Source organism: Arvicanthis niloticus, chromosome 1 (assembly GCF_011762505.2).
Source record: "Arvicanthis niloticus isolate mArvNil1 chromosome 1, mArvNil1.pat.X, whole genome shotgun sequence".
In the NCBI taxonomy this organism is placed as follows: domain Eukaryota; kingdom Metazoa; phylum Chordata; class Mammalia; order Rodentia; family Muridae; genus Arvicanthis; species Arvicanthis niloticus.
In genome coordinates, this window is record NC_047658.1 from 90,602,755 (window position 1) to 90,618,895 (window position 16,141).

At 44.4% G+C, this 16,141-nt stretch overlaps 1 protein-coding gene across 1 annotated transcript in view; it reads right to left on the minus strand.

Annotated features, from left to right (window-relative positions):
- The window catches only part of Arhgap17 (Rho GTPase activating protein 17), a 75,907-nt gene that overhangs the window by 28,421 nt on the left and 31,345 nt on the right, over positions 1 to 16,141 (minus strand). Inside the window, exons 2-5 of the mRNA XM_076928315.1 lie at positions 9,642 to 9,681; positions 5,397 to 5,501; positions 1,885 to 1,958; positions 120 to 231 (exon numbers count right to left, since the gene is read on the minus strand). Of these exons, the coding sequence (XP_076784430.1) occupies positions 120 to 231; positions 1,885 to 1,958; positions 5,397 to 5,501; positions 9,642 to 9,681 (331 nt within the window). The remainder of the gene's footprint in view (positions 1 to 119; positions 232 to 1,884; positions 1,959 to 5,396; positions 5,502 to 9,641; positions 9,682 to 16,141) is intronic.

Consider the following 16,141-nt stretch of genomic DNA (forward strand, 5'->3'; position numbering starts at 1 on the left):
CAAACTTCCTTTACTTCCCCAAATAGGTCTACATTAAAGCCACTGACTAGGGTTCCATAGAAACACACTAGCCATTTACTGTCTGATCTCTGCCAGGCCAGGCAGCACAGGGCACCCACCTCGGCTATGCCATAGAGAGGGTCCACGATCTCCTTCTCCACAAAGACTTCGTGCTGTGAGAGTTCAAGAGCCAGCTGATTCTCAGCATCTCCACAGGTCTCCAGCATCTTCCTTTATGGAGAAGACACCAAACAACAGCCATGCACTTGTTAAACCAAGCTGTCATGTGGCTGCATTCTGCCATGACAGGAACACAGCAGAGCACTACCCAACAAAACCCTTACAATGTTTTGTATGTGTGCTATCACCTAAAATTCAGGTCCAGATTTGGGCTTTTAAAATGAAATGAATGGAGACAGAAAGGTGGTTCACTGAAGCTATAGTTCCTGCCTAGAGTGTATGAGGACCTAGGTTCCAACCTGGGAACAGGAAGCTGAAGGGAAGGAGGGATGCACTGTCTCTCGAATGTAACTAACGTGGGTGGAAATAAAGTGTGAACAGTGAGATCATATCTTAAACAAGAATTAGGTTCTCAAGTTAGGTGAGAAAGAGTATTCTCAAATACCCAGAAAAAACTTACCATGTGCAAAGGTCACTCACTCACTTCACTCCTTACATGTGGTTTTGTGTCTGAGTGAGTCTAGCCTCAGAGGTACTTCCTCCAGAGTCAACCCAGAAATTGGGTCTCCAGCTTACCATGTACCGATGTGGGTTCCTCCACGGCACCATAAAAACTGGCTCTCAACAGCAGAGGAGGTGGCTGACTGGCATATGCCACGGGCACTAACACGTGCCACGGCCACTGGGTTACTGAACGTCATACTTCCTTCTCATTAAACACACAGCTGATGCAACCCCAAATACACACGCAAATGTGTGACTCCATGGACTCCACCCACCCTCCTGCCCTTCTTTTCCATAGTGCCCCTCCGGTTCTCTATGGAAAGGGTGTGGTGTGGTGAGAGGTGGCTGTCCTATCAGAGCCAAGTTGAAGAGTCTGAATAAGGCTCTGTGCTCTGCAGCTGTGTGCTCAGGGAGCTCCCTTACCCTTTTCCTTGCCTCAATTATGAACACAAGCATCTGTCCTGCCCACTGCCTAGGTTGTTTTGAAGGCTAAGAGAGATAATACTTAGAGAGTATCAGCAATGGGCTTGGACACAGCATCACTGTTGTGATGTCAGTGAGGAAAATGACATTAGTACAAGGAAGCAAAGATGGAAACCTGTGTGGGTTTCAGAGGAAAACCTTAGCGAGCACGTGCACATTGTGTGTGTCTGTGTTTGTGTGTGTGTGTGTGTCTGATAAGCATTCCAATTAGCAAGATACAATCATTATACATCATATCTTAGACTCATAAATATACAACTATATATGGGTCAATTAAAATACAAATATATTTAAAAAGAAAATAAAGTAGGCCTAACACTTTGAAGTTACAACAATCACCACATGAGCCACATAATTCAGGAAATGCACTCATTTGAGAACACCATCTTCCATGCTTTAGTGGCCACACTGGTAGTGAGTGACACTGAAGGACTGGCCAGTACTAACACTGAGCCTACACACTGGCATGCAGGGTGGGCATGCTCATGACCAAGCATGGAGGAACACGGACTGACCCTTGTGCATGGCTAAGCTCTTAGTAAAAAAGTTCCTCCCTAGCATCGCAGCCTTGAGGTATCTCTCCTCAAGGTCAAAGCTGCTCCCCTGATGAAAGAGCCTCCACCATTGTGCTCCCAATTGCCATGGTGGCTGCCAGATACAACAGCTGCCCACCTCCCCTGGGATCCAGGCCCAGGGCTTTCCATAAGTACCACTTACCCCAAGAGAGACTCTTCCAGCTGGGCTGAAGCCTCCTGCATGTTCTGGGCAAGAGCTGTCAGAGGAAGCTTTTTCTGGAAGGCAAAGACAAGATGGATTCATATGTGTCATTTCCCGTCGCTCTCACTGGTCTGTTTCAGGTCACTCTGGGTACCCTTGCCCTCCAGGCAATCTGCACCAGGAAGAAGACTGTCCCTGTGGCTGTCCTTTAACTAAATTAACTTCAGGTGCCTCTTGAATGGGGGCATGTCCAGCACATGGGGGGTGTCCCCACACGGGGTGTGCTTACCAGGGGTGGCTACTGTTGTTGTTACTAATTAATCAGGTGAACAGAGACTGAGTATGCTTTTCTGAAATCCTGGGACTAGTGTTTCCGAGTTTTAGACTTTGGAATAGGAGCACTGTCTTTACTAGCATTATATCCCTAACTTGAAAATCCAAAAAGTTTCTGATTCAGACCATTTTGGACTTCAGATTTTGTTTTAATTTTTAATTAAAATGTAAATTTATTTAAAATAATTCATTTACGGGGTGGGGGGGGTGGAAGTGCCTATACCAGTGCAAACATGGAAGCCAGAGGACAACTTGTGGGTCAGTTCTCCCCTTCTACCCTGTAGGCTTCTGGAATTCAGCTCAGGTCATCAAGCACAAATGGCAAGCACCTTCACCCACTTGCCAGCCATGTTTGTTCTTGAGACAGAGTCTCATGTATCCCAAGCTGGCCTTGAACTCACCATTTGTAGTCAAGGGTGACTTTACTGTTTACACATCCCAAAGTGCTAGAATTATGGGCAGGTACTGTCACACTCAGTCTGTGTAGTGTTGGGGACGAGACTAGGGCTTTGTGCATGCCAGGCCAACACTCTACCAGAGCTAGAGCCCCAGCCTCTGGATTCTAGAGCTTCAGATTATGTTTCAGGAATAGGCCTTGCTCTCTAAATATCATCATAAATAACTGTAATAAAATGCTCAACTGCAAAACGTTGGCTAGAACACTCTTAAGCTTGGTCTTGATTTGGCTATAATCCTAAAATATAGTTTTAAGTACCTAAAAATATCTAAGCAAGCTTTGTGGTATTTTAAAGCATGAAGCCAATCATTTTCCTATCAGAGATTTATTCTTAATCAACAACAGGATCATCTAACCAGGGAACTCAGACCCAGAGGTGAAGTGGCTGGTTTGGAATCTCAAAGAGAGCAGAAGTGCAGACCTTGGTACGAATGGGCAACACTAGTCAGCACCTATATACCACTGACTGGCGTTGTCTCAGAGTATATGTTGAAGAGGCCTGGGAAGTAACAGAGAGGCTGCTTCTAATGACCAGGTGCTCGTAACATGATGCTTTCATTCTGAAAAACCATGTCATTCTGCCTCCCCAGGGCAAAGGACACTTATGTCAGACACCACCTGACTTGGTTGCATGCACTGGCTTGTGCTACTTGGGAGGACTTCTCTCCAGAAAAGTACCAACAGTGGTGGCTCTGGAGGAGAAAGGGGGTCTGGGACAAACTTTATTCATGTTCTTTAGTACATTCTGAATTGAAATTTTCTTTGAGGCTGGAGAGATGTCTCAGCAGTTAAAAGCACTTGTTACTCTTCCAGAGGACCTGGGTTTTATTCCCAGTACCCAGAAGGAGACCATGGCTGGCTGCCATGCTTTTAGAACAGAAAGATCTGAGCATAACTGAGGGTAAGTCGAAATTCAGGTGAGCTCCTTTCAAAGAGATAAAATGTAAGCATAGTGGGGGGAGGGGGAAAACTTCGTGCAATTCTAGAACTCCACGAGTCTCTGAGGGAAAATCACAAAGAACCTGTTTTAATGAGTACCACTCATGATCCCCCTGACTCAACAGCCTTGACCCTGTTTCCAGACATACATAAACAAGGAAAGTCTGCTGAACAAATAAGCTTATTACCAAAGATGTATCTTTACACACTGAAACTCTACAAAGGCCCGGTTTCCAGGGTGAGTAGCAGTTCCATCATCAGGAGGAACTGAGAAACTCTCCCCTGGTGACATAGGTGCCAACCACACAAACAGGCCAGGTCTGCTTTGTGGGCTCTGCTATGTGCATGGAGGCTCTCAGAGCGGAGAAAGCTGCTGCTCCATCTCCTTTCCCACCCTTTCTTGCTTCTTCTCATGTGGTGAGCTATTGCTGTGCCCTTGGGAGCTCTACTTGTGTTTCCTGGAGCCCCTCTGCACATTATATGCCCTCCTAAGGGCTCCCAATCTTTCTAGACACTCTCATGGCAACTCTTCGTGTTCCTCCTCAGAGCCTTTTCTTTGGCACATTTCCTTGAAGTTTTAAAGGAAAACAAAGTCATCAGACATTTCAGAAACTAGGATGGTTTGCTCCTAATGCTGACATCTTCCCACCACCATCGACTCTCCTATCTCCAGCTCAGGCACTGAGCCCTCCAGGAAGCCCACCTGACTTTGCTCTCTGTTCTCAGCCCTCCCTCTCATAGCATCATATGCATGTTTTATTCACCATGTTTTTATAATTATCCACTGGTGGCACCCACCCCCCAACCGGGCCATGAGCACTCTTCTATCTTGAGCATTCAAACACAGTAAGTATTTGATAAAAATTCAGCTTGTTTTTAATGAAGAGGTACGACAGTGGAGCAGTATCTCAAAGAAGACAACAGAAACAACAGGACAGGGCTGTGTAAAGAGCAGCATTATATTTAGGGACTGCTGGGTATTATGTGTCTGGACCACAGTGGGAGCAAGGAACAAAGAACCCTGCTGAGGCAAAAAGGGATTAGGATACAAAGAGTTTAAGTCCTGCTAATGAGTCTCAACTGTATTCAAGCACTGGCAACAGGCAGAGCCCCTTCAGAGGTCCCACTAGCTTTTTGGGCACCTCCTTGTGTCCAGCTCTGCCACCAGCACCACAGAATATGCAGCATCTTCCCACACTGGCAAATGACTCTTGACAATCAGACTGAGGACTGGCTAGAAAGGACAAAAACTAAAGGCAGGAAATGTGGTTCAGAAGGGAAACAGGATGACAGCCCAGGCATTCAGGTATTTATGACAACCAGGTCTCACCTTAAGGAGAAGGTAGGGATGAGGCAGGGGTGAGGAATTCTAAAGACGCCCACAATGAGAGCTACAGGGCTAACCAGCAAGACAACTACAGAAGGATGGAGATAAGGGTGGAAAGTCAGCAGAGCAGAAGCCAGGCTAGAACAGGAACAGTGGGGACAGAAACATCTGTCTCTGAGGGACAGACCAAAGCAAGCATTCCTGGACACATAGATGCATGCAAATGCCCACTTGATTTACACAACTGCGGAATCCTAACTATTATGCAATGGAGAGAAAACTTTGTGGTCGGGTACCCTGAAATTAACTGTGGGAAACTCAAAAGGGAGACACAGTTATTTGTATACTATCTCTTCCTTCTTCGAAGTCTGGTGATTAACAAAGCAGCAAACCCTAGCTTCATGATGTGCCACTGAACTGCCATTGAAATGTGGCCAAGACCCATTTGATACTCACATGTCTCCTTTCGGCATCGGTGCCATGCTGACCTTGGAAGCAGGCTATCAAACGCTTATGTGAATGGTGGCACATTGACCGCACAGTGTCCAGGCGACGTTCAATCTGTCAAAGCAGAGACAGAAGAGACATTTTCAGGGCTTAAGAAGAAATCCAGCTTCTTCCATGTGTGGTGTGTGCATGGAGGTAGGAAAAGCAAGCTGCAATGAAACTGCTCAGCTCTTAGGTGTTGACAGACAACTCTTATTCACTCACACTACAGTTGGTTCTCACTGCTGACACTTGACAGTCCTAGGTTGCAGGAGGTTGCTCTGTACACTGTGGTGTGTTCAGTGGCATCTCTGGCCTCTACCTACTAGATCCAAGTAGCACTCCACTCCCCAAGCTGTCATCTCCAGGAAAGCGCACAGCTAGCCTCCTTACACTGTATAGTCTAGACCCTTCCAAAGCTGAATCTGTTCAGGCTAAGGAACAATTGTGCCTATATCTATGAGGCAGAGTAGTGGCAGTCAACTTGTCAGCTAGAGCACCAACAAAGCTCCGGTCCCATCAAACCAACTTCTACCTACTGCCACATGGGACAAGTCAATAGGGACACCAGAAACACAGGCAATTCGGTCTTCCACACACAGAGCAATAGACCTAAAACCCATATAGCACAAACAAAACAAGATCAGTATTAAAAACCATCTTCCATATTAAGTTTGGGGTAGGTTTTTGTTTCTTTTTGTTTGTTTCTTTTTTCTTTCTTTCTTTCTTCTTCTTCTTTTTTTTTTTTTTTTTTTTTTTTGAGATAGGGTTTCTCTGTATAGCTCTTGCTATCCTGGAACTCACTCTGTAGACCAGGCTGGCCTCGAACTCAGAAATCTACCTGCCTCTGCCTCCCAAGTGCTGGAATTAAAGGCATGAGCCACCACTGCCCTGCTTAGGTTTTTGTTTCTGTTTTAATGAGGCCCCACAGCAGAATGGATACCCAGCAGTAGGGAAAACTGGCCTAGGGACCCACACATCTTGAATAGCTCCCAAAATAAGACTGTTGAGATATAGCTGTTTATGGCAAAGAGAGCTGCTTGTTACAGGAAGGAATGCTAAAAATGTGTGTTCTAATGACTCGAGTGAGAGCAAACCCTCAGGGATGCTTTCTATTTTAATGAAAAATCAGCAAATTCAAAGCAGAATACATTTTGACCCTTAGTTACTTTGTGCCTGTTTCTCAAAGGTACCTGGACACAGGAGCATCTCTTCAGATCCAAACTCCAGTAATCAGGACTATGACCTGCAGGAGTAGGTGCCATAGCACCTCCCCATTGACAGTGGCCACATTAGAGCATTAAAAAAAACTAGCACAGTCTCTATGTGCCATAAGAGGAAATGAATATTCAGAATCCTGGAACTCTCCATCAATATGTTAGCTCCATGAGAATAAGAGCCCTGTCTGCTTTGTTTACTGGTCCCCCAAGTGCCTGGCCCAATGTCTATCACAGGAGAAGAAGGTCTCTGCTTTGACTATGCTAGACAAGTATCGAGTTCTCTCCTATGTCTAGTATTAGAAAAGCAATAGAGAAGACATTCTGGTCTCTGTCTACTGCAGTTCACAGCCTCCTGGTGCAATACCATGCTATTAAAATTAAAGGTAGCTCTGACAGAGATGAGAAAAGGTAGTGTCACCTCAGAGACAGGCCAGCAACACAAACCTGGTACCCTGTAGTGGAGATCAGAGCAGAATCAAACAAACCTTTCTCTCAGGCTCCACTGTCAGGACTCACTACCATTTGGTCCATTCCCTCATTAGTCTCTCCCTGTGGGGCAGACTGCCAGCATCCTCACTTGAGTCTAGTGGAAACTGAGGCACTGGGGGATTAACTCAACCTAGGCAACAAGGTCAGCCCTGGCAGTAGAGTTGTTGTTGTTGTTTCCTTCAAGTTAAAAACAGCAGAAGAGAGAGAGAAAAAAAATCTGCAGCAGTTATGACAGACAGCAAAGAAGACTCTGCATTATCAAACTAGGGTGTCCCAGAGGGGGCAAAGCTTTCACACCCCAGACAACATAGACAGCTCTCCTCCAACTATAAGGGTCTCATCTCAGAATGTCAAGGATTAAATGTGATCATGTAAGTCCTGGGGCGGATGGTATCAAACACATGAAAATCCAGCTGAAGCTAAAGTGCATAAACAGTATTCAGGAAGAAAGTGAATTTAAAATATGTGCCCCAAACTAAGAAGTGTCAAGAATGTAATTCTTTAACAAATCTTTTTTTGTTTTGTAGGCGGCTGGCCCTGAACTTAGAATCTGCCTGTCTTTTTTTTTTTTTAAAAAAAAAAAAAAAAAAAAGCTTTAAAAAATATACTAAACTGTAGATGTGGCTCAAACTCAAAGAAGAATACAAGCTTAGACCGCTCTTGGTTCAAAACCTAAATCAACCCCCACCCTCATATCCATGGATTTGGACATCCGTAACATTTAGCCAACCATGGACCAAGAACATTCAAGAGGAAACTTTTGTAAGAGCACTGCAGGCTTTTCATTGCTGTTCCCTCACAACCCAGCATGAGGACTCTGCACGGCACGAACACGGCATTAGGATCGGGAATAACCAAGAGGGGAGTTAAAGTACAGATGAGACTGGAGGAAGCGCAGTGGCAGATGACTTTCCTACTGTGTGCAAAGGCCTGGGTTTGGTTTTCAGCACCACAACAGTAAGCAAATAAATAAATAAATAGAGATACTATCAAAAGGATGTGTGCAAGTTAAATTCCAACAGTGCACTATTTGTATGAGGATATATAAAACAAATCTGTCCATGGAAATTAAAGTGACTACAATCTGCCTGCAGGTGCTTGACGCAATACAAGATTATCTGGCAGGCTGTGATGGAGGGAAACCCTTTTCTGGCTTATGCCAGCTCCTTTTTCCACAGGAAGGAATGGACAGACTCCTAGGGCCAAACTTTTGGTCTTTAGAGCCACACTTGATTATACAGACTGATGTAAAGGTTAAGGAAGCACAAGGCAGGCAGGACATGCTGTTTAACAAAGACTCCATGCAACTGGGGCGCGCTCTCCCTCAGCCTTTTGCAGTGGGTGGGACGTGAACAGAGATGAAGCATATAAAGTCCCCAGGGTCTTCTCCAAGACCAAAGTCAGGGGAACTTCTTGACAGATGGAGCAGAGTGGCCCTGGCCAAAGTGTCCTGGCAGGAAAAGGAAGGAAGGTCTGAGCTGAGGACACAAAGTGTCCCAGGCCTTTGGGTGGTTGTGCTACATCTGCTCCGTTATTACAAGCCTAAGCTTCCAAAGACCCAAGCAGCCCAGATTTGGGGAGAAACAGCATGAGCAGGAGAGATGTCAGAGCTCCAGGCTAGAGCCGCTGGGACCTCTAGGCAGTGGACAGGACCTGTCCCAGCAAGGGCAGCATCACATCAGTGTATCAGAGTAACAGCCTGCCCAGGGCCTGTGACCAGACCACGGTGCAGGAGACTGACCAAGCCCTACCTACTCCAATACCTGGCACTTGAGAGTGGGACTAGCACCATCTGTACTCCATAACATAAAGTTTCAGATCCCCTTCCTCTCACAATCCCATCCCATGCGTCTTTCCCCACACAAACCCATACTAATTCAGTTATTTCTGTTCCACCCAAGAAAGAGGAAGTGAAATGCCTCACAAGCTCCAAGTCTCCTGTGTCTGCCCCACCCCAATGCCCATGTCTGTCCTTAGTGGTCTCCCGTATTGGGGTCTGAACCCAGGGCTTATGTGTGTTAGAGGGTGCTTTACCAGAGTTTCGGCCAGCCCCAGATTTATTATCTGTTTTCATTCTACACCTTTAAAGAGATTGTTTTAAGACACTTAGAAGCACAGATGTGTAATTCCAGCTTGGGAAGGGGGCTAAGGCAGAACTGTGAGTTTAAGGCTTAGAAGGGCTACAGAGCGAGTTTGAGGCCAGCCTGGGCAATACAGTAAAGCCCTGTTGTAGAGCACTCGCCCAGCATGCATGGAGCTTGGAATGGGATCCCTAGTATTTAAAAATACATTTTAAAATGTATTTTTTAAAAGAATTATTTATTTATGTATACATGAGTACATTGTAGCTGTCTTCAGACATACCAGAAGACAGCATCAGATCCCATTACAGATGGTTGTGAGCTACCATGTGGTTGCTTGGAATTGAACTCCAGACCTCTGGAAGAGCAGTCAGTGCTCTTAACTACTGAGCCATCTCTCCAGCCCAAAAAATCTATTTTGTTACCTGTAGCAGATCTTCACTGAGGACTTCTGTCTTCTCAGCTCTATGGGAAAAAATGAAGTTCAGATTAGAAGTGTGGGAAAAGAAATCTGTGAATCTTAAAAATGGTTAACTGGGGATTTTTAACAAAACAGGCAGGAGGAAATTTATATCACAGGGCACCATAAGCAAAACCAAAGGAAAACAAACAGGCTGAACAGCAACCAACACAAGAACCCCATGGTGTGGGACAGTGGCCCTCAGCTTGGAGCTTGCTGCAGAGGTCACTTACAGCCTTTCTCCATGGTTGGCTACACAGCATTCTAGACTGACTCTGTATGTATAGAGTACGATCCTGAATTACAGAGGTCCACACAGGCCCAGGCCGTGCTTTGAGAAACAACTCCTTTCTGAAGGCTTAACTTCAGGTCCTAAAGTAATCACAGCTAATTTTTCACAGCCAGTTCTATGGAGAAAAACTGGTCCTAATCTGTGAAACTTAGGCATCGCATCACAGTATAAACATTCCTTTCTTTCATTTTAAATGGAAAGAAAGGTATTTCCCAGCTTTCTCTTTGCAGTGCTTAGATCAACTACTAGATTTGCTGAACTCCACAGAGAACAAGATGTGGCCAGCTATCGGAAGCAGGGCACATCTAGGCTGCTGGAGCACAAAGATGAAGAAAACTGCCCAAAGACCCAATTACTAAAGGGTGTTTGCCACTATGAGGAAGGTGGCCCTTTAGTAGATCAGGCCTAGTTGGAAAAGGCAAGTCACCTGGCATGCACACCCTTGAATAAGATTTCCTATTTCTCATGTTTTTGGACCATGAAATGACCAGGCTTGTTTGTTTTCCCATGAAAGGTACAAAGTGACAAAGCCAAGCAACCATGGACCAAAACCTCTGGAGCCAAGAGCTAAAATAACTATTTCTTCCTTATTTGCTTGACATGGATACAGACACACATGTGTGTGCATGTACGTGTGTGTGTGTGTGTGTGTGTGCGCGCGCGCGCGCGCGCGCGCGTGCACATGCGCGTTGCATGTGTGTACATGCCCAAGTGTGTGGAAGCTCATGTGTGCACAGGTACACATACATGTGTGTAGGTAGGTATGCACGTGAAACCCAGAGGTTGATGCCTGGTGTCTTCCTCAGTTGCTCCCCATGTTTTACACTGAAGCAGAGACTGCCACTTTCAGCCAGAGTTTCCCAATCCAGCTAATCTAACTAGCCATCTTTTGCTAAGGATCCCATGGCAGGCCACCACACACCACACCTGCTTTTTTCACCTGAGTGCTGGGGACCTGGATGTCTGGGCCACACAATCTCATGGCAAGCACTTTACCCACTGAACCATCTCACAAGCCACCCTGTCCTCAAGTGCCAAGTACTTTGTCACAAGTGGAGAATGCTTTTCTCTGCAGTTCATACGGCAGCTTATTGACATATAAAACCCCAATTTACTAAAGCCTCAAGTGTTATTTTCAACTTGTGGTTCAACTAGTGACTTGAGAAGCTGTTTGTGATACCTACCATGTGATACCAAATTTCCATTAAAATGACACAAGGAGAGTTTTTTAAGGAGAGAGAAAAGCTGAATAGTTTGAAGAGGCCCCAAATGAACTAGAAACCTGAGGACCTCCTGAAGACAGGATCATACTGTGTAACACTATCCAGACTATAACTTACTATGTAGACCACAGTGGTCTCAAATTTAGAGATCCACCTGCCTCTGCCCAAATACTGGAGCTAAAAGGTGTGTGCCACACACCTAGAAGAAATGACTTTTTAACAAACTATGGTAGAATGCAGGGCTGCATAATCTTAGCCCTGAACTAATACAAGAGAAGAAAAAGCTGTTTTGCCAAAAAGTGAGGGGGGACCCTTAGAATGACACTGGACACCCAACTCAGAGAAGCGCCACCTGCAGGCAAGGAAGAGAGTGTCGGGCCCTGCAGCCTACACTTCACAGCTGTAGCATGGTTATCAAGATGGGCATCGCTACACAAAATGCAGCACCATGTGTCACACAGTGCCCCTGTTAAACTGGAGATGTCCAGAGGACTGGCTTGTTTACCAGATTTTGCAGGTCAACACAGAACAAGGCCTCCCTATACCAGAGGAGCAGAGGCTGGGGGAGCCAAGGCCCCAGTCCAGCAGAGTGGAGCTCTGAACTCTGTGAGGGAGTTTCCACAGCAGCAGCCGCATGTGCCCTCTTAGTCTTGCCTGAGTACTGTGGACACTGACATGCCAACACTGGTAAATCATGCCAGCCAGGGAAGTGTGGCAGGGGGCCCCATTGACCAGGAGATGAAACTCACACTCCAGAAGGAAGTCTGAAGGTACTCTAGAGGGAATCGCTAACATTCAGGCACCCAGATCCTTCAAGACTCTCACCGACAGCCACAAACCCTTCATCCTGGATTGTATAACCTTTTCTTTTTCCTGTCTAATCAGGGCCCAAAAATCAAATCAGTCACAGGGCCTTGTAAGCTTCTGTCTGAACCTACTTCAACTCTGAAGCTGCTTAGTCCCAAGGCCTATTAAACACTCTCATAAGTCTAAAGGAAGAGAATAAAAGAGAAGAAACAGACCTATCAGCTTAAGACAGGGAAAACCTAACACATTACAACAGACGGAACTTCTACAGTCTCACTGTGGGCACGAGAGGCAGCTCCAAGGGATATTTTTAGCTGGTCCAGGAGAACTGACTGTGTGCAGTTTTCTCAGTTTCCTGATCACTGACCTCCTACGGGTGCCTTGAGACAGAATATTAGGGCCTGATACAGCCTCAGAAATATACATGGCGTGTACAAGGCCCTACAATCCACCCCTAGGACGAAAGAAGAAACCCGAAAACAAGATATAATGCACCATCACAAACAATTCCAAATTATTGCCTTTTAAATCTTTTTTGTTTTTTACATTTTTTGTTTTGTTTTGTTTTGTTTTTTAGACAAAAATGTAGTAGCCCAGTCTGGCCTTATTATGCAATTAAGTATGACGTTGAAATTTCTGTTCTTCTGCTTCCACCTCCTAAGCACTGAACTATGAGGTTTCTGTCATACTGGCCTTTTAGAATTTTGAGATCTAGGCTTAAGATCTGTAATTTTGTAACAACAGTAATATAATAGCCACAAATAAAATTAAGCAAATATAACTACAAAGCAATAATACCTAAAAAAAACCAAAAAACCTAAAACTAAAGGTCCACAGACAGCCATGAAACACTTCTACACTGATCTGCAAATAAGTAGTTTAATAACTTAGATATCAAATAGTAATACAGACAAAAATTATACTATGACTGTATTGGAAGGATGACGGAGTAGAAGTGGGGAGAGGTTCTACGAGTCCTCTAATCAAATAACAGCTTATACATAGTGTTTATAAACACAGATATACGTAGCTGTCAGAAAAATAGCTATAAAATTCCTTACTAGCTGCTAATGGGGAACATACTGTAACTATACTGTAACTACATGTACACCTGCCCCTGTCTGTGTGTGTGTGTGTGTGTGTGTGTGTGTGTGTGTTGTGTTATGGATCAGATTCAGGGCTTTGCAATTAAACAAACAATTTATCAATAAACTGTAACCCTCACCCAAACTGTGTGTGAAGGGGGCAGAGGTAGAGGTCAGGTGTGTTCTTTGACCTCCACCTTATTTTCTGGGATGGGAGCTATCTGATTCTGCCAGACTGGCTGGCCTACAATCCCCACCTCCACAACACTGGGTGTGAGCCACCACACTTGGGTTTTTCCATATGGGGAAATCAAACTAGAACCTCATGCTTGCACAACAAGTATTTAAAGACTAAGCTCACCCACCTAACAGTCTAAAAACAGCATGTTACTTACATTTTACACCATGAGCCTTATATGGTTAGAATTACCTGTTACTTAAGGCAATGGGTATAACTAGTAATCTCTTCAAAAGCTAACAGAGTACCAAAATACTTAAACCCTCAAAGTACCTAAAATAGAAAGGAAATTAGTATCCTTTCCCAAATTAACTTTTGCTTTAAATTAATAATTTAAATTTGAATTAACCATCTGCTTCAAATTTAGAGGTGGGATTGTGAAGATGGCTCAGAGGTTGAGAACAGAAGTCTGAGTTCAATTCCCCCATACCACCTAAACTCCAGTTCCAGGGGATCTAATACCCTCTTCTGACCTTCTTAGTTACCAGGCATGCACATGATACACAGATGTACATACATGCAAAAAACACTCACACACATAAAATAAAAATAAATTTAAAATAAATGACTTAAACTAAGAGACATCTGATCTGTAAAGGTACTGAAAGCCAAGAAATACAATGACCATATTACATTCAACTATTAAACAACATACTGTTTTAAAAATGAATCTGCCTGTTTGTGGATATTTCTTATTAACATTCACATAATTGCTTTAGAAAATAAATCACTATAGATCTTAATCAGATACTGGGGATCACTGAAATTATTAAAAAATTACCTACAAATTAGAAAAAATTGTTTTAAACTGCTAAATTTCAATTATGAAATGTAATCAGCAAATGGATAGCTCTATCTACAGAGATTCTCTGCGGGCCAGTGCTAGCTCTAACTCAGTTTGAGAATTACTACTGTCCTCACCAGCAGATATGGTCCATTGTCAAAGAACCCAGCCTGCCCTCTTCACTGTGATGGTCCATGACTCTCCTAAGCTCCACTGCTGTTTATTTGTGTATATTGGTGACCTCATCATGTTGTGTATAAGATACTTTAATTTTATTTATAACTTACCACCAAAATATATCCTCCCACCCTCCTTCATGGCTCCTTCCTATTTCCTAACAGTTTCCTTTCTCTTTTTAGTAACTATTTTTAAGCATTCATCTTTACAAGAGGTGCAAAATCCTAGCAGGGAAAGCTGGCAATTCTTCAGAATACTGGCCAGACAGTAAAGAATACTTCTTTACTCTGTAAGAAGTAAATCCAGTATAAAAGCTTGCTGGATTTCCTAAGTTGTATATATTATTGACTATGGTGCTTTTCCCACAAGGTAAATGTGAACTTTAACTCCACTGGAGTCTCCATTTTTAACTTGTTAGAACAAAGATTGGGACAATGGATTGAATGAAGACACCTAAAGGAGGGGAATAAAAAACAATGGTATAAAACAAGCCATTTGTAAAACATTTGCTAAGCAAGAGTTTCAAGCCAGACATCTTGCTACAGACTCAACTCTGTACTATTAGAGCCTCTTATGTGTCCAGTGTTCTGTGCTTAAAGTACACTCCAAAGTTTCCTGTCCATAACTGGGAGAACAATAACACTCAGGAAGGAACTCCCACTTGCCATGTCACTCCGGGGCTTGTTGTTTCCTATGCAGGCCACTTGCTGGTCTCACAAAAGCATTCACATATGGCTTACTCCACCAGAATATCTGCTTTCTTTGGTGTCCCTGTTCTGTCTTTTCTATCTATCTATGTATCTATCTATGTATCTATGTATTATCTATGTATCTATCTATCATGTGTGTGTGTGACAGAGAGAGAGAGAGAGAGCGAGAGAGCGAGAGAGAGAGAGATGTATGTGTGCACACATACACATATATGGAAGCCAGAAAGGCCATCAGGTGTCCTCTATCACTCTCTTGAGACCAGGTCTCTTACTCAGCCTGGAGGTCACTGCTTTGGTTGGGTGGCTGGCAGTTTAAACTCCAGAATCTGTTAGGTCTCTGTGCCCTGTTGCAGGAGTTACAGACTTACGTGGGTGCTGGGGATTGAAACCAAGGTCATGTTTGCTCATCAAGTGTTCTGATTCTGCTGAGCCCTACCCCACCCCAACCTACCACCACCTCCCCAGGTAGAATTTTTCTTGTAGTTTTTCTAAAGCCCTTAAGATTTCTCCCTGGAATTCGCAAGACCTCAGACAATGCTGGCTGCCTTTTACATGCTTACCTGTCACTGGATAAGGTCTGGGAAATTCAGCCCGCTGTGTTAGGTTTTCATTTCAGCCACACTTACTGGGCAAGAGGAAAACATAAATATTTCCAAACTGGTTGTGAGCCACCACGTGGGTGCTGGGAATTGAACTCAGGACCCTCTGGAAGAGCAGCTGGTGTTCTTAACCACTGAGCCATCTCTCCACCCCCTAGTATTTCCAAACTGGAGCATTCAACTTCCAACTGCAGAGTTTTTGTGGTGCTCAGCGTAGTGCACAGTAGCTCAAAGGGAAGCTCTAGCTGGTTTGGCAATCCTCCACTTGGGACTCATGGACTGACTTAAGCAAAGCTACTGTCATGGTGGCACCCTGCACCACCAAATGCCACTGTTGTAAACTCTCATGCTGTCTCCAAGATGATCACTACTACACAAACAGGTGCCTAAAACAATCTGCCACAGGAACCCTGGGGCTTCCTAGTCAGGGCTAGAGACCCAGAAGTCCACACCATCATAGTAAGCTGTGAGCTGCCATCAGTGAGCACTGCCAACCAGATTGAGGCACTCCAACATCTGAGAGCAGCCATCACTCCTCCTGAGCATGGAG